General features: G+C 40.5%; 1 protein-coding gene across 5 annotated transcripts in view; it reads right to left on the bottom strand.

Annotated features, from left to right (window-relative positions):
• DIP2B (disco interacting protein 2 homolog B) overlaps window positions 1-18506 on the bottom strand; it is a 249703-nt gene that overhangs the window by 26826 nt on the left and 204371 nt on the right. For all 5 annotated transcript variants that reach the window (XM_059082762.2, XM_067009274.1, XM_067009273.1 and 2 more), the window contains 6 exons: window positions 15881-15961; window positions 13199-13326; window positions 11355-11469; window positions 7361-7562; window positions 494-603; window positions 276-356 (listed from right to left, as the gene is read on the bottom strand). In XM_059082762.2, the coding sequence (XP_058938745.1) occupies window positions 276-356; window positions 494-603; window positions 7361-7562; window positions 11355-11469; window positions 13199-13326; window positions 15881-15961 (717 nt within the window). The remainder of the gene's footprint in view (window positions 1-275; window positions 357-493; window positions 604-7360; window positions 7563-11354; window positions 11470-13198; window positions 13327-15880; window positions 15962-18506) is intronic.

Below are 18506 nucleotides of genomic sequence, written 5' to 3'. Positions count from 1 at the left end.
TAATTAGATGGTTGTTCTACGGTTCCTATCAGAACTGAATAAAGACAACTTGATTGTGACAAAAAAGAGACAGTATTGAATAACACTCCAGGAGGCCTCATTTCAACCTTGAAATGACTGCACAATTTATCTTCATATATCAAAACAAGGAGAAGGCAACAACTCCCTCCCCTGAGTTGGCAATAGAACTTTTCTGATGAAAGAAAGAGATCAAGAGTGCCTAAGATGCTCTCACAATGGCAAGCTGATTAGACATACAACTGCATTTTTAATACCTTGGCATTTAACAGCATGAAGAGTACGTGGTCAGGAGTTGCCTGGGCTCGCCACTGTAAAATCTCCGCCAGAAATTGGTGCTGAAGTCATAAAGCAGAAAAAAGGATCATGGTCAGCAACTTTTAAAAAGCTGGACAATGCATCTGCCATCTGTTACCTGAAGTGTAGGTTCTGTCCTTGACTTGTTTGTAAAAATCAACACTTCTGGAACACTTACCTTCTTCACTAAATCATTCTCTTCAATTTGCCCAAGATCCCTTCCTGCAGCTTGTGCTATGCGTTTTCCTGCAACCAGATTCCCAACCATCACAGAAGCAGGGCCTACACCTGTAAGTAAAAGCAAAAATCAGCTCTCTGGAGATGGCGATTCAAGATACATACCACCCCCACGCCAGCCCCAAGCATTTCCAGACTGACCAAAGCTGGTTCAAACGTTCATTCAACCAATACTGACTGAGCACCCTTCTAGGCACTGGGACAAAGTAGCAAACAAGACATACAGCTTGTATTCTAGCGGGGAAAGGCAACCAATAAACACATACACAAATAGTGTCAGGTAGCAGGAGGTGCTGGAAAAAAAGAAAACAGGACCACAGGGGAGACATGGATTGGGGAGTGGAGGGACTGTGTATAGAGGGAAGTTTTCACTCCGAGGAGGTGACAGTTGGTTGCACTGGTTCCAACTGATACATTTCATCTGTTCCAATCATGGATAAAACCCTAACAGGGGGCTTAACAGTAATAAATATATGGTCTGAAAAGAAATCTGCCATCTATGAGGACTGAGAGTGAGTTCATCAGGAAAATCAGAAGGGCTTTATTTTAAGTGAGCAATGAAATCCAGATTGTAGGACATTCTACAAGACCTGGATTCTTCAAAAAGGTCCGTGTCTTGAAGACACAACAGATTTGGGAGCTTTCAAGTTAAAGGACATGACAGCCAAAAGCAATGTGTGACTTTAGATAGTGTGACTTTAGATACTGGATTAAAAAAAAAATCAGCTACTATAATAAACAAGTGGAGAAATATGAACATAGACTGTATATTATTAAATGACAGCATTATATTAATGCTAACTTTCTTAATAGGATAATGGCATTTTGGCTGATTAGGAAAATTTTAGGTGAATGTTTTTGTTCTCTAGACTGCTGAAATATTTGGGGGTGAAGTGTCATGATGTCTGCAATTTCCTTTCAAAGAATTCAGTTAAAAAAAAAGTTAACAGTTGCTGAATCTAGGGGAAGGTATATGGGTGTTCATTACAGTATTCTTTCAACATTTCCAGAGGCTTGCCAGTTGGGGAAAAAAAAAGTGAAAACTCTCCCTTTCTCAAGATAAAAAAGAAAAACTCTCCCTTTCTCAATAATGCTAGGGCTTTGTATGCCTTTCCTGATGGTCACTTAAAGATTAGACTCCAACGTATGAAACTAAGAAGACGGCTAAAACATAACAAAATTTATTGCCAGCTGAGTTTTGAATAATGCTGATGTTATGCTTCGATTAATATTAAATAACGTTTATTGCCAAAATCTGTTGATTATGAATGTACTGAAATACCTGGAACAAAATCACTTAAATCATGGAATCACTTTTAAATATGCGGGGAACTTGGGTAAAGAGTATAAGGCAATTCTTTTACTATTTGGCAACTTTTTTGTAAGTGAAATTACTTCAAAATGAAAAGTTAAAGAAAAATTTTAAACTAAGAAAAACATACCCTAAGGGTAAAGTACTCCAATACTCTGCTAAATAGTTTTCATCTACAAAGTGTATGTCCACTGAAATTTTAAGTATTGGGTGGCCAAAAGGTTCATTTTTTCCCGTAAGATGGCTCTAGTAGTGCTTAGCTGTCTTTAACTTCATTTGAAACAATTTTCTTAGACTGTATTATGACAGCTGTCATATCAGTGTGCATTTAAAAAAAACTTATCAAAAATTGGTGAATTTTTGTGTAGCCACTTTAATATTGAATATAGAAGGAAAAAAAGCAACATTTTCAGCATATAATGCTTTATTATTTCAAAAAAGGTAAAAACGCAGCTGAAATGCATAGAAAGATTTGTGCAGTGTATGGAGAAGGTGCTGTGACTGATGAAATATGTCAAAAGTGGTTTGCAAAGTTTAGTGCTGGAGATTTCTTGCTGGATGATGCTCCACGGTTGAGTAATTCAGTTGAAGTTGATAGTGATCAAATCGAGTCATTAATCAAGAACAATCAACATTATACCACATGGGAGATAGCTAACATACTCAAAATATCTAAATCAAGCGCTGAAAATCATTTGCACCAGCTTGGTTATGTTAATTGCTTTGATGTTTGTGTTCCACATAAGTTAAGCAAAAAAAACCTTCTTGACCGTATTTCTGCACACGATTCTCTACTGAAATGTCATGAAAACGTTCCGTTTTTAAAACAAATCGTGACAGGAGATGAAAAGTGGATACTGTACAATAATGTGGAACAGAAGAGACTGTGGGGCAAGCGAAATGAACCACCACCAACCACACTACAGGCTGGTCTTCATCCAAAGGTGATGTTGTGTATATGGTGGGATTGGAAGGGAGTCCACTATTATGAGCTACTTCTGGAAAACCAAATGACTAATTCCAACAAGTACTGCTTCCAATTTGACCAGTTGAAAGCAGCACTCGACGAAAAGTGGAATTAGTCAGAAAACGCATCATCTTCCAACGGGATAACGCAAGAACACGTTTCTTTGATGACCAGGCAAAAACTGTTACAGCTTGGCTGGGAAGTTCTGATTCATCCGCTGTATTCACCAGACATTGCACCTTCAGATTTCCATTTATTTCGGTCTTAACAAAATTCTCTTAATGGAAAAAGTTTCAATTCCCTGGAAGACTGTAAAAGGCACCTGGAACCGTTCTTTGCTCAAAAAGAAAAAGGTTTGGGAAGATGGAATTATGAAGTTGCCTGAAAAATGGCAGAAGGTAGTGGAACAAAATGGTGAGTATGCTGTTCAATAAAGTTCTTGGTGAAAATGAAAAATGTCTTATTTTTACTTAAAAACTGAAGGAACTTTTTTGGCCAATCCAATACAATATGCAAAATTCTTTCCCAAGAGACTGCATAATACGTTAATAGATATATTATGTTGGAGACAGCCTTTTTTATATAGGCAGGACTCAGACTATATATGACTGTGTAAGTTGCCCATTCCTGGACTCACACTCTAAAGTTAATAAAGGCGTTGGGGCTTCCCTGGTGGTGCAGTGGTTGAGAATCCGCCTGCCGATGCAGGAGACACGGGTTCGTGCCCTGGTCCGGGAAGATCCCACATGCCGCGGAGCAACCAAGCCCGTGAGCCGTGGCCGCTAGGCCTGAGCGTCCGGAGCCTGTGCTGCGCAACGGGAGAGGCCACAGCAGTGAGAGGCCCGCATACCGCAAAAAAAAAAAAAAAAAAAAAAAAAAAAAAAAAAAATAAAGGCGTGACATTTTAAAAAGTGAATTTTTCAGAGTAATTTAAAATGACAAAAATAATTCAGCAGTAATTTCTTGAGGTCCTTCTGTGTGCATTTCTTGAAACTATGAGTCAAAGAGTGAATAATTACTGAAAGCAATAACATCTAGGAGGCTAATTGCTGATACTGTGCTGTACCCGTAAAATGTCTTCTTATTTTCTCCACAAAATTCCATAAATTTCCAGTGGCAAAGACTGCTAGTCATCAACCCCTATTCTCCTCTTTTTCCTTAAAAACACAACCCCCAGTTTTTAGCTGGGCAAATGCCTGGAATAAAGACTATATTCTTTAGTGTGGGAGAATAATAGGTAAGAGTAAGTAATATGTGCGATTTCTAGAAGATATGTTTAAACGGGAAGGTATTCCTATTCCCTTCTTTGTCTTTTTCTCCCATCTGCTAGCTGGAATGTAGAACTGATGGCTGGAGGTCAGGAGCTTAAATGAACCCTGAGGCAGTATGCTAAGGCTGGCTGTGGCAGATTGTTTTATTTTCTTACAAGTCTTCCTTGCTGTGATTACATGAGAGAAGTATATACCTCTCTGCTCCATTGACTTTGGGTATGGTCTGACTTGTTTTGGACAATAAAATGTTAGGAAACATGAAGCAAACAGAAGCTTTAAGTATGCTTGTATGGTTTGGCTTGCTTCTTACTTTTGCCATCTGCCTTGAGGAAAATATGGCACAGGTAGCTGCTGGTCCCATGATGAGGAGACACATGGAACAGGTCTGAACCCAACCTACAGCCTGGAGCCAAGCCAAGGCCAGCTGATCCCAGCCAGGTTCAGCAGATCCACATTCCATGAGTAAAAAAGAAATGCTTCTTACTTTAAACCACTGAGTTTTAGGATTATTTGTTATGCAGCACATCTATAACAACAGTTAACTGATAACAATGCCAGCGCAATAAAATGGGAAGCTGGACCAACAGTGACTGAGGGTTCCTAGCCAGTTCCATCCTAGCCTTGGACTGCCTAGCTCTGGATTTCTTTCACCTGAGAAAGAAAAAACTTGTCTCTTGTTTAAGCAGCCGTTATGTTCTTCTGAAACGTACAGCCAAAACCAATCCTAACACATTCCCATTCTTTACACGATAGCTTAACAGACATCTCAATGAGATTTTTGTCACTGGGCTACCTTAACACCGTTTCTATCTTCCTTTTCCTCTCCTTTTTTTTTTTCTGCGGTACGCGGGCCTCTCACTGTTGTGGCCTCTCCCGTTGCGGAGCAGAGGCTCCAGACGCACAGGCTCAGCGGCCATGGCTTGCGGGCCTCGCCGCTCCGCGGCATGTGGGATCTTCCCGGACCGGGGCATGAACCCGTATCCCCTGCATCGGCAAGCAGACTCTCAACCACTGCGCCACCAGGGAAGCCCTCCTTTCCTCTTTTACCTCACTCCCAACTATCTCCATGCTCCTGTATTTTTCTTAAACCCCATCCTCTCATGCTATCCCCACATCATGTCTGCTTCACCTATGCCACAATTTTCAAGCTGCTTTGGTCTGACCCATACTTATTCCACTAAGATCTTAGCAGACCATCACAACAGACAGCAAAAACACAGAATCCAAATCTAATGCTTTCATCAGACAGGTGGATGCTATGCCTATGAGGGCTTAGGAATAAACCTTTTATACAGGTTTCATCATTTAGTAAAACTGGGTGAAATCTGGCTAGCAAAAGCAATGTTTTAAGCAACTACTATGTCTCTGAGTTGCATCCTTTAAGCATCTACTGAAATGAAAGCTTTGTTAAAGGAATTCTAGATTAAATGCTATTTAAAATAGGATTTTACTCATAAGACAAATGTAGGACTTCAGTATAACAGAATACAAGATGGAGAAGGGGGCTTCCCTGGTGGAACATTGGTTGAGAGTCTGCCTGCTGATGCAGGGGACACGGGTTTGTGACCTGGTCCGGGAAGATCCCACATGCCGCGGAGCGGCTGGGCCCGTGAGCCATGGCCGCTGAGCCTGTGCTCCGCAAGGGGAGAGGCCCGCGTACCACACACACATACACAGAAAAAAAACCAAAACAAGATGGAGAGGGATTTGTATGTTTTACATATCCATCAGATACTTAGGCAGGAAATATGAAGATACTTCTTTTTATATATTTCTTTTTCTTTTTCTTTTTTTAGCGGTATGCGGGCCTCCCACTGCCGTGGCCTCTCCCATTGTGGAGCACAGGCTCCGGACGCGCAGGCTCAGCGGCCATGGCTCATGGGCCCAGCCACTCCGCGGCACGCGGGATCCTCCCGGACTGGGCACGAACCCATGCCCCCTGCATCGGCAGGCGGACCCCCCAACCACTGCGCCGCCACCAGGGAAGCCCTTTTTATATATTTCTTGATTAGTACAGACTTGATTCTAACTGCCCCTTTAGAATATTAGCCTCCATAAACTCTCATTCCCACTAGCAGAAACTGATAAATATCATATATACTTTAGCTCTATACACACTGTTACTAAGATAAGGTTACTTGGCGAGTTGACAATAACATCTATATAGCCAAATATGATATGATCTTCAGCCACTAGACCACTGAAGTAATAACTACTGCAAAGCAGAGCAGATTAACATTGTAATATCCTAATAAAAATATCCTAGAGAGTCAGAGGCTTACCTTTTATTTTATTATTGTACATATTTACCTTTTAGCAAAAGCGGTCTTAATGGAAATATAATTAAATGCCATACTTCCCTTTGACTTCCTAATCTTCCAACTATGTGTATGTGTGTGTGAGTGTATGTGGTAGCAGTGGAAACTATAAAGGCCAGATTTTGGCTCTCATGTGTTTCCAGGCATACAAGAAACTGGGAGGCTCTCATTAACTTCTCAATTAAAATGAAAAAGCATCAATAAAACTTAATGACTTCACGTTGGATTGAATACATATTTTAACATGACTGACCATCAATCACTTACTCCTGCCTTTAGTCTCCTACTCTTTAGCCCTACAACCTAGGTTTGTTCAGAAATTAGGCAAAATGGTGAAATTGACTATTTGGCTTTTTCCTTGTTTCATATGGCAATTCACATACTTCTATTTGCATCTTGAATTCATAGGAATATGGCAAATGCAAAACATGCTATTTATCTCACCTCTGTCACTAACATGCTATTTATCTCACCTCTGTCACTATATGACTTTGGGCACAATTCTTAACTTTTCTGAACTTCACTTTCCACAGCTGAGGGCAAAGCTGTAGGATCATATTTGTAAAATGTATAGCTAATATCTGGCTTTTAGTAAGCCTCAATAAATACTAGCTATTCTAATTGTCAGAACCTTCCCTTACAGGACTTGCTTTATTCTACCTCCACCAGTGGGATTCTAATCACCTTGACCCCACACCTTACATCCAGGGACAATGGAGGCACTCTGCTGATAATTACTCAGAAGACTGAGCCAACAGTAAACCTGGAAAAGCTATTTTACAAAATCTCACTCCTTCCTGCTTTTGATCAGCTGATACTATTCTCATGTTACTTACTAATCTTTGTAAAGTCCAACTCTAGAGAAAAAAATCATGCTGAGAGAATTCAGCTTCTTCAAGTTACAGTTTTAATGTCATGCCTTCAAAGCCAGCATTCTTACCTGGTTGCTTTTGCCGGGGTTTTGGCAAATTGGTCACGCATGTATGTGGGCACATGAGGATATTACAAGGATGTAGCGATCCCTCCAGAAAGAGCTGTTTCGTCTGAGATATGTGGATCCCTCCCAGTGGAGTTTTGGGCAGAGTATTGGCAGGCACCAGAGCAAGACAATAAACCCCCACCTGATGAATGCTATCGATTGCCTAGAAAAATACAAACAAAAAAAATACTCAGTGAGATTAATTTTATGACATTTGACATCCTCCTAACACAATGCATTATTCTACTCTAAGAGTTTTTCGTGTTTTAGTTTATTTTGTTTTTGGCTGCTTGGGTCTTCGTTGCTGCGCGTGGGCTTTCTCTAGTTGTGGTGAGCGGGGGCTACTCTTCGTTGTGGTGCGTGGGCTTCTCACTGCGGTGGCTTCTCTTGTTGCAGAGCAGGGGCTCTAGGCGCGAGGGCTTCAGTAGTTGTGGCTTGTGGGCTCTAGAGCACAGGCTCAGTAGTTGTGGTGCACAGGCTTAGTTGCTCCGCGGCATGTGGGATCTTCCTGGACCAGGGCTCTAACCCGTGTCCCCTGCATTAGCAGGAGGATTCTTAACCACTGCGCCACCAGGGAAGCCCTAGAGTTTTTCCTTCTCTCTCCATTCTAGGTCTAGAATCTGGTAGATTATTAGGATCCCACACATCTAAAGGTACCTAATCCTTCCAGTGATGGCAGAGTGGTGAGGTATGGCCAACCCAGTAAAATCTAAATGGACAGAGGTGGATACTGATTTGCAAGCCTCAGTATGTTCTCTCTGATTGATAATATCCAAAACCTAGAAATTTGTTTCGGTTCCTTTAATATTTTAGCGGTCCAACATAGCTCAATTAAACAGAGGCAAAGTATTTTTATTTTAATTTTTAAATTTTATTTATTTATTTTTTATAAATTAATTTAATTAATTTATTTAATTTTGGCTGCACTGGGTCTTCGTTGTTGCGTGCAGGCTTTCTCTAGTTGTGGCGAGCAGGGGTTACTCTTTGTTGTGGTGCACGGGCTTCTCATTGCAGTGGCTTGTTGTGGAGCATGGGCTCTAAGCGCATGGGCTTCGGTAATTGTGGCACGCGGGCTCAGTAGTTGTGGCACACGGGCTTAGCTGCTCCGCGGCATGTGGGATCTTCCCAGACCAGGGCTCAAACCCATGTCCCCTGCATTGGCAGGCAGATTCTTAACCACTGTGCCACCAGGGAAGTCCCAGTATTTTTATTATGAACAAAACAGAAGCTCTGTAAGTAAGCCCTTGCTTAAGTGGTTAACCAGGTTACTAGGCATCCCCTTTGCAAAACGTCCAGGTGAGGCCTACTGCACACCAAGTCCTGGAGGCCAACAGCTCCCTCGGCGCACCCCTGTTCCCAGCCATGCACCTGTGCACTCACTGAGTGTCAGCTGTGCCTGCTTCTATACCTTTTACAGCTGCTGTTCTTGTTACTGTGCTCATATAATTAACTATTATATCCACTGATAAAATATGAATGCAAAAATAGGAAGAGTTATGCTTTTGAAGGACTCATTAGAGATGAACTCCTACTGTTGATAGGAATGGGCAAATTAATTCTAAAAGGTAAGTTTCTTTTCAAACACTCACGTTCTAGTCTAACTTAAAGGAAATGAAACCAGAAACCAAAGACAATGCTTTTGGATGTAGTTTATGGAAGTAAGCTGATCTGGAACTCAAACTGGTGTAGCTCACACTCACACGCCTCTGCATCAAATAAAGGCACACTTGTTATGTTTTGTGTTAAAATTTAATACTTGAAGAATTTCTCATTGTCAGGGTTTTCTGCTTCAATCACCTTTGAAAACTAACCAACTATCAATACCATTTCTAAACATGCCAGTTGAGAGGGTTCTTTTGTACTACCCACAAATCTTACTGAAAAGGAGATCCAGCCTGAGAAGACGAATGGACCAAGAGTCATAAAAGACAGACAAGGCCTTTTATTAAAATGACTTAAAAGGGCAGGGGAATAAACCTGAAAAGCATATTCTTCAGACTAATCCACTAACCAACAGAGATAACTAGGACATGGAAAGTCTGTAATAGTTCCTAAGTCTTGGGTATCTTAGAATATACAGGAAGTTAGCAAATGTATCATGTGTAGCCTGGATTCCTCACTGAAAATATGCCACCTGGTTAAGTCATCCACTGATGACATTCCTTAGAAGGTGTTGAGTTAGGTGTTCAGTTTATATCATACACAGACCTGGAATTAAACAACCTCTGGGCTCTAACCTCCCAGAACATATGGAGTTCTTGATGTTCTACTATGGATCCAAGTACCCCAAGCAGAGAAGCTACATATAAGATAATGCCTTCTTATTTCACACCCAAATCAGACCCCAAATGACTAACAAAAATTTGGATTAGTAAGTTAGCGCTGCATTTAATTCCTATAGTTGCTTTCCAGGGAAAAATAACAAATAACCCGGGAAATTTGCTTCCTGTAACTGGAAAAAATACATAATTCACCACAAGATTCTACCACTATCCCCCAAAGTTCTTTCTGAATGAAATAAGCAGTGTGTTTGAAAATATGAACAGTATAAAAAAATTCTCTTTGCAGGTCTGATTATAAACCATCTTTCAGAGATCACCCAGTCCCACTTTCTTCACAGTTTTTTCTGTCTAGTCTATCTTCATTATTCTCTTTCCTTTCTCTGATTTTGTACTATAAACAGCCTATGCTATACCAACTGATAATTCAGAATCACAGACTGCAGATAGGAAGAATCTTAAAAGTCATCTAGTGCTATCACTCATCTCATGCTTACAATATTTCTACAACATTACTACTAACTGGCAGTAAATAAATCCAAATGCCCCAAGAAGACAAGTTATAGACATTGGGAACAATCCCAATGCATATAAGGTCAATGATAAGGACAGTCCATGCTTTCTCTGGACCATCCATTTATCCAACAAATATTTACTGAGCCTACTCTGATAATGTGCTGGCATAGCTATCTGGTTCTGGACTAACAGGAACAAGAGAGAGTAACTCTTGGCTTTCATGGGTCTTCTATTATAGTGCATGTATAAAACCATAAATATAAAGACACTTATATGCTGATAAATACTAAGCAGAAAATAGAGAAGAGTGAGGGGACAGAGAGTGAAAGGGAATGTTATTTAAGATAAAGCGGGCCTCCCTAAACTCCTTATTGGAGATACGCTTATGATTATTCTTTTTTATATTACTAATAATCACCATCATCTTTTACTGAAGGCAGGTACTCAATATTTCAGTTCATTATCTAATTACCATCAATTAACCTTCCAATAGCTCTGTAATATAGAAAATTTTATCCCCACTTTACAGATGAGAAAATAAACTCAGTGAGGTTAAGTAAGCTGCCTAAAGGCACTTATGTGGTAGGGAGTGGAGCTGGGGTTCAAAGTATGATTATAAATGAATACTAGGCTCTCTTCATCATTCTAGCCTGCTCCTCTGCTTCCCTTATACTGCGCCCATATCTTTCTCCTTCCCTAGTGGTTTACTTCATCTAGATCTCTAACTCCACAGTAAAGCTCCTTCAAAGTAAGAAGAGCAGCTCTATCGGATTCCTCACACTCTAGGCAACACTTGTAGCATGCAGTAAGACTGCAGCTGTTGACATGGGGACTGATTATGTCAAAGATGTGTTCCACATTTGGACAGTTAAAACGTTCATGGGTAGTTAACACTCAGGCACAAAAGAGTGAAAGAACTTGCTGAGGCAAGTCAAATTCAATTGTTTTTGGCAACCTGAGCAGAAAAATACTTTGTGGTACACAAGGAGGTGTGGTATTATCTGCTTTTGCTAACAGTAGCTAGAATATTTGAGTAGCTACTGGCAGGAAAAAAAACAAGGCAACATAACTGGTCCACTGAAGAAAACGCTTCAGCGGTGGCTTCTACTGCCTTTGACAGCAAAGTCAACCTCCCCGACAGAGACCCCAGGTGCGCTCACCTGTAGCACACGGCTCATCCACTGGAAACTATCTTCCTCGGAAGCGTCAGGTCTTTGTTCTGCAACCACCACGATGCGCTCATCATAAAATACAGACACAGAAAACACAGCAATTCTAAGAGAGACAGATCAAACACATCAGGACTCCCTTCACAATCAGTCCTATTTGCTTTGCTCAGTTGGAATTACAGAGAGGAGACATCCCCACCACACTGCCCAGGAAGGAGTAGTTTAGAAAAGAAAACGTCACAATCATTACCATCAAAACGAGGACTCAAAAAACGTGTACTAAGCGCCACTGTTGTGAATATTGGGACATAGCGATAAATAAGCTGAAGTCCCTGTCTTTGTGGAGCTTGCGTGTCAGAGACAGAACAATCACATTGCGCTATACACCAGGGGACCGAGGCAGGGTGGGAGCGGAGCAGTGTGTGGGTTGGGGGGTGGGGGTCGGGGGGCGCGGGCAGCGCTTCCCTGAGGAGCGGACATTGGAGCAGAGACCTGAATGAGGTGAGGACGCGAGCCGCGCGGAGATCTGGAGGAAGAGGTTTCCGGGCAGAAGGAACGGAAAGCGAAAAGGTTCTGAGGTAGGAACGAGCTTGGCAGGTTTGAGGAACAGCAAGAAGGCCAGTGTGCCTGGAGCAGGGTGGTGAAGCAGAGAGTGGTGGGGAGAGGTCAGACCCGCCCGGGTGGTCACGGAGGACCTGGAGGCGGGGGGATGGGGATGCTGAGTGAGGTCTCGGCTCAAACGTCCCCCTGCTAGTGAGGCATTCCCAGACTCCCCGTATAACCCGCAGGCACCACCACCTCGTGTGTCCTTCCTGCACAGCACTCATCACCAGCTCACGTAGTATCTGTTTCCCTATGTGGTTACCTGCTCTTCCCCCAATGAGAACGTGAGTTCCCGTGGGCAGAGACGTGGACTGTGTTGTTCACTGCCACACCCTGAGCATCCAGAACATTGGCACACAGTTGGCACCCAATAAACGCTTGTTGAATGAATGTATGAAATAATGGGAAGGCACTGGAGGGCTGAGAACGCCAGCAAGCCGGACCACCTCCCTTCCTTCTTTCCTTTCATTCACACATATTTAATGAACACCTACTGCGTGCCAGGGGCTGTGCTGAGTGCTGGGGATGTGACCGTGACCAAAGACAGAAGGTCCAGTACCCCATGGAGTTTACATCTCACAGGAAGCCACACCATTACAAAAGACTATACATTTCAGGAACTGGTTTTCTAGTGGTTTAATTTTTCTACTGCTTCAAAAACTAAGGGACACCAGGATTGCTTTAAAGACATATATCCATGACTGAAAACTACTGAACAGGACATCAATTACTCAAATATATGCCAAGTATCTTTTCTTGAGTTAATACGCAAAGAAAAAAGGAAATCTAATTGACTTCATCCATGGAATTTGAAATTAGCACTTATGTACTATGTCAATCTCTACATTAAAATGGTTAATAATTTAGAGTCAAGTAAGAGAACAATTCTTAGATGTAAACTCCTACAGAGTAGCATCTATCTCAATTAGACTGAATGGGGGGACTTCTGTATTGAAGGAATGTAGGAAGTTCAATGTTTCAGAAATCTCCTCAGTCTTCAGGATTCAACAAACAGTAGTAATTAAAAACTCAAATACAGGATATGGTTACAGCCCCTCAATTACAGCCAAAGAACCAGACATTTTAAGATAAATATTCAAAGCCTGGTTTCTGCTACACTTAATCAAAAACAACCTAGTCTAGAGCATCTACAGAATACAACTCAAATCACCCTATAGAGATATATTTAGATTCCACTGGAAGCGCTAACCTTTGAACTCTGTACTACTCACCTTCCTCTATAAACAGTCTTTATTGATTCAACAGCCAATCCAGTAGCAACAATGTCATCAGCATTATGTCTTCGACCACTAACCATCAGTAACCCATCCATTTTTCCAACCACGAAAACCAAGCTGCCCTGAAAGGTAACAATGATTTACATAATTTACATAGCAAAACAGACATTTTACTTTCCGCCTTGAAATAAATCTCATAAAAACTGTAGGAAAGAAAATATCATATTTTATGGATTCTAAAAAAGTGTTTCACATCTCAACATCTTAGAATCAGTGGCATCCTACAATTAATGCAGTTTTAATAGTATAAAAGAAGGGAATCCATTCATATTCATTCTTTTTTAATTAATTAATTAATTTATTTATTTATTTATTTTTGACTGCACTGGGTCTCCGTTGCTGTGCGCGGGCTTTTCTCTAGTTGCGCGAGCAGGGATTATTCTTCGTTGCAGTGTGCAGGCTTCTCACTGGGGTGGCTTCTCTTTTTGTGGCGCACGGGCTCTAGGCTCACGGGCTTCAGTAGTTGTCGTGTGCAGGCTCAGTAGTTGTGGCTCGCGGGCCCCAGAGCGCAGTTTCAGTAATTGTAGTTCACGGGCTTAGTTGCTCCGTGGCATGTGGGATATTCCCAGACCAGGGCTCAAACCCGTGTCTACTGCGTTGGCAGGCGGATTCTTAACCACTGCGCCACCAGGAAAGGCTCATATTCATTCTTAGGGAGGAATTATATTTTATTTTTTTGCCACACTGCAAGGCCTGTTGGGATCCTAGTTCCCCAACCAGGGATTGAACCTGTGCCCCTTGCAGTGGAAGTGTGGAGTCTTAACCACTGGACCACCAGGGAAGTCACAGGGAGGAATTTTATAAGAAAGCAACTAGGATGCCAAATGACCACAGTTCATTTTCCCAGCCATGATTATGTATTAGTTCATTTTCTGTACTTATTCATGGGATGGATGCAGAGGAGAAAATTGATAGACCATTTAACACTGGAATTAGGAAGAGAGTAAAACAGTTTTAATGTGAGAATGAATGTCTCAGATTTATAAGGATAATGTTTCCATCCGGTAATATCAGAAATAAGTTAATAAAGAAAGGTCTAAGGAATTGTAGGAGCCTCTCCTTTCCAAAAAAATAACCGAGCTGCAGGAAAGTCTGCTGTCAATGTCCTCAAAGCATCACTGTATAAATAATTCTATTATTTATTATTTCATATAATTTTTATCAATAATTTTCCCAGGCCCATTTGCAATAAATTAACTTTTCCCATTCATTACAGAATTCCTAAATTTTTGGACCATTTACATATATTGAATTATCTAGTAGTCATCTCCATTTGAATGTCACTAATTGATTTACTAAGCACGATGTAGTGCCATACACTGACTAGGCCATACACTGACTAGACTTTGTAAGTAAGACATAATCTCTAGTCTCAAGAAGCTACTGGCCCATCCTTCTGTCATCCCAGAAGACAGAAGAAAATCAGCCATTTTCAACACAGTCTGAAAAGTCCTATGGTAGAAGTGAATAAAGAGAACAAGACAGTCACTGCTAGTCCTCCAACATCTATTTTTCCATTTCTTTCACAGTAGTAGAATTTCTAGCTGGGCATGGCTGACCAAAATAAAGCCTGCATTTCAGCCTCCCTTGCAGCTATGTGTGGCCAGATGACTAGTTCAGAACAATGAGATATAAGTAGAAGTGTTGCTCAGCAGCTTCAGGGAATTTCTCTTAAGAGATAGTAAGGCTACACCCTTTCTTCTGTCCTGTTTCCTGGAATGCAGATGTGATGGCTGGAGCTCCATCTTGGACCTCAATAGTGGAGTGGAAGCTAAAAGGAGCCGGGTCTCTGAGAATTTCTTGGTGCTGAGTGAAGAAGTCAAGATAATAGGTGTAGATGTCTCTTTCTAGGAGAGTGATTCTCTTAGAGGTATGTCCTCAACCCCACCGTCACCCATAAATGGTTGGGAAGAAATAAAATAAAATTAGATCTTTTCTTATAGAACTTGAACTGTTATGAGGAGAAAAAAGAGAGGGTAAGGAGGTAATTAAGAGATGGAGGGAGGTATGTGGGCTCAACTATGATAATGAAGGTCTATTACTTACAAAATAAAATCCAAACTTCCCATTATGTCATGCAAAGCCCTTCATGCTCTGCCTCTCTGCCTTCCTCACCGGCTCATGAAACTAACTGTGAGCTCTTTGAGAACAGGTTTTGTATCCTAATTGTCTCTGTAAACCCAATGCCTGTAAATACCATCTATTGAAAAACAAATTGTTTTCATTCAGAGAATTTACTGTTACACCTGGTGTAGTACTGATAATCTGTATGAAAATGATTTGTACATTATTATGGTTTCCCTTTGCTATTGAAGGTAACTTTTTCGGCACTCTTCTAACTTACTGAAATATATTAATCAAATCAATGCAACATAGGAAGAATAAGTGAAAAGAGTTTTGAAAATAAAAGATAATGTCTTAGTTTGAAGAAATAAAATGAATTTGGGTAACTGGAGCAATAAACATTACTCATTTTATGACATTTTTACAGGAACTGCTCTAAATATAAGTTAAGCGGCCCTGTAATACTTTTGCACTAATAAGAATTTGTTCTGTGAACTAAAGTACAAATATTTGGATCACATGCACCAAAACAAATATGAAAGTGTCACTTACTGGCCCTACAAACCCCAGTAATCCCGACCGGATGAACGGTACATCCCCAACAGGAGAGCCTGCCGAATTCACTGGAATCACCTAAAAGACGGAAGAAAGTGAAAATGTTAGCTTAAAAAAAAAAGTATTTGATTTTTTAAAAGTCTTAAAAAAAAAAAAAGAATTTAAAACAGTAATACATGCTTGTTGAAAACTAAAATTATAAAAAATAGTGAATCCAGTAATCCCACCTGCTTAAGACATAACAAACATTTATAATTTGTTGTTTATCTCTCCAGACTTTTTTATTTTATTTTTGCGGTACGCGGGCCTCTCACTGCCGCGGCCTCTCCCGCTGCAGAGCACAGGCTCCAGACGCGCAGGCCCAGCGGCTATGGCCCGTCCACAGGCCTAGCCGCTCTGCGGCATGTGGGATCCTCCTGGACCGGGGCACAAACCCGCGTCCCCTGCATCGGCAGGCGGACTCTCTACCACTGCGCCATCAGGGAAGCCCCTCTCCAGACTTTTTTTGATTCACATATTACCATATTAATAATTTTTTTAAGGGATCATATTATATATACTATTTTGTAACTTGCTTTTTCACATATTATGTGTGCTTCGTATAGTATATGTATTTTGGAGACCTTTACAAGTTGGTAATAGTCAATCTAGCTCTCCTCGTACAAGAGTTCTATAATGTACCATCACATGGGGTAATGAGATAACATAGCCCTTGGAGTCAGATTAAGTTCAATGTCTGTCTTTGCCACTTACTAGTAATGTGGGCCTTGGGAAGGTTCCTGCATTTCTCTGTACCTCAGTTTCTTTAGCCATAAAATGGAACTCTCAATGCCTATCACAGACTTAGGGTAAAGATCAAGGGAATATAAATAGATTTGTAGATGCAAGCACAGTGCCTGGCCTAGAGTCGGTACTCAGGAAACCATCAGAATCAGTACTGTTAGAATGTAACCAGTCTTTCTGGCTAGGTAGGTCATTCTAATTATTCACTATTACAAACAGTGCTTTACTGAATACTGCTGTACATATTTCTGTGCATTTGTACAAAAGGCATGAGTCTTTTCAATTTTAACAGGCTGTCCTACAAAATTATTATAGCAATTTACACTCCACCAATACCATATTAGAATGTTTTTCCCATACTCTGGCTAATATTACATGTTATCAATTTTTCTAAACTTTGCCAATCTGGTAGGCAAAAAAAGAAATCCCATTGTTATTTTAGTTGCATTTATTTATTACTAACATGGATGACTTTCTTTTCCTCCCGTGTCCCCTGCATTGGCAGGCAGATTCTCAACCACTGCGCCACCAGGGAAGCGCTTCCCTTTAATTTTTAAGATTTCTTTTTTTACACAGGGAACAACTATAACAAGAGCTAACATTAATAAAACGGTTATCATGTGCCAGGCATGGGTGTAAATACAGTTAATTCTCAAGAAAACCCTATGAAAAAGAATTAATATTCTCATTTTACAGATGAGAAAGGCACAGAGAGTTTCATTTGCCTCATATCAAATAGCTAGTAAGAGATGACAATGGAAAATTAGCTCTTTGCATTCGTATGTGTTGCAAAGTTTTTCTCACCAGAAGCTTTTTTTTTTTTTCCTCTGGCTGCACCACATGGCTTGTGAGATCTTAGTTCCCCAACCAGGGAATGAACCTGGGCCCTCAGCAGTGAAAGCAAGGAGCCCTAACCACTGGACCACCAGGGAATTCCCAACCAGTAGCTTATTCTTAAAATACACTTTTATTTTCTAAGCAGCCATTTTTAGAACTTTTGTTCTAGTGAAGTGTTAACCACATTGAAAAATTATCTCAGGGTTTAAATATAAGAATCCAGTAAGAAAAATATTAGAAATTTTAATTTGCAAAACCAGTGCAACAGTTTTCTTCTCCTTTTTTGGTTAGTATTATTATTGTACTTCACTGTCATTAAATTTATCCTGCAGATTTCAAAATTTCTTCATCACTATGGACCTAGCAGCTTAGTAACAAATCTGAGAATTTCAGCTAGGCAATTGCCCTCCCAGGGGAGGCAATGTAATAAAGTATTATTAGTATCTTCAAACACTGCTTGAAGATCTTATTTATATAAGGAAAATGAAATGAAGAAAAACTCAGATATTGGAAATATAAGTAGTCCAAGCACTTAAAAGTAAGAGAAATAATGTGAGATTTAAATTAGTAAAATGTATAAAAACTCAGCAGAGATAATTAGTCACCTGTGAAAGTAAACCAAGAGAATGGCAGTAAACATGTGCTTTAAGAGTTTATGAATTGGTCATAACTTTTGAAGGTAGGCCAAGAATGTAGTAGTGACAGTGACAGTGATGGTGATGATGATGATGACGATGATGGTGGTGGTAATAACAGACATTTAATAATATATATTATGCCATTTTAGGGTGTATAAGCATAGATGATGGAGCCTTTTTCAAGTACCACATCACACCACACATATAGATAACACTCTCCTGCCATTTACATCTATTATTACATAATTACACGCACTGATTTTCAAATGGGATGGTAGACAGATGTGCCCTGCCATATTGAGACTGAGAACCACTAGTCTTAGGTTATAGAAAAGGGAAGCTCAAAGACTGAAAATTGGCAGTGG

The sequence above is a fragment of the Kogia breviceps genome, chromosome 12 (genome assembly GCF_026419965.1).
Source record: "Kogia breviceps isolate mKogBre1 chromosome 12, mKogBre1 haplotype 1, whole genome shotgun sequence".
Classification (NCBI taxonomy): Eukaryota; Metazoa; Chordata; class Mammalia; order Artiodactyla; family Physeteridae; genus Kogia; species Kogia breviceps.
Note: the sequence above shows the minus strand (reverse complement) of the source record. Positions and strands in the feature narration are given on the sequence as shown.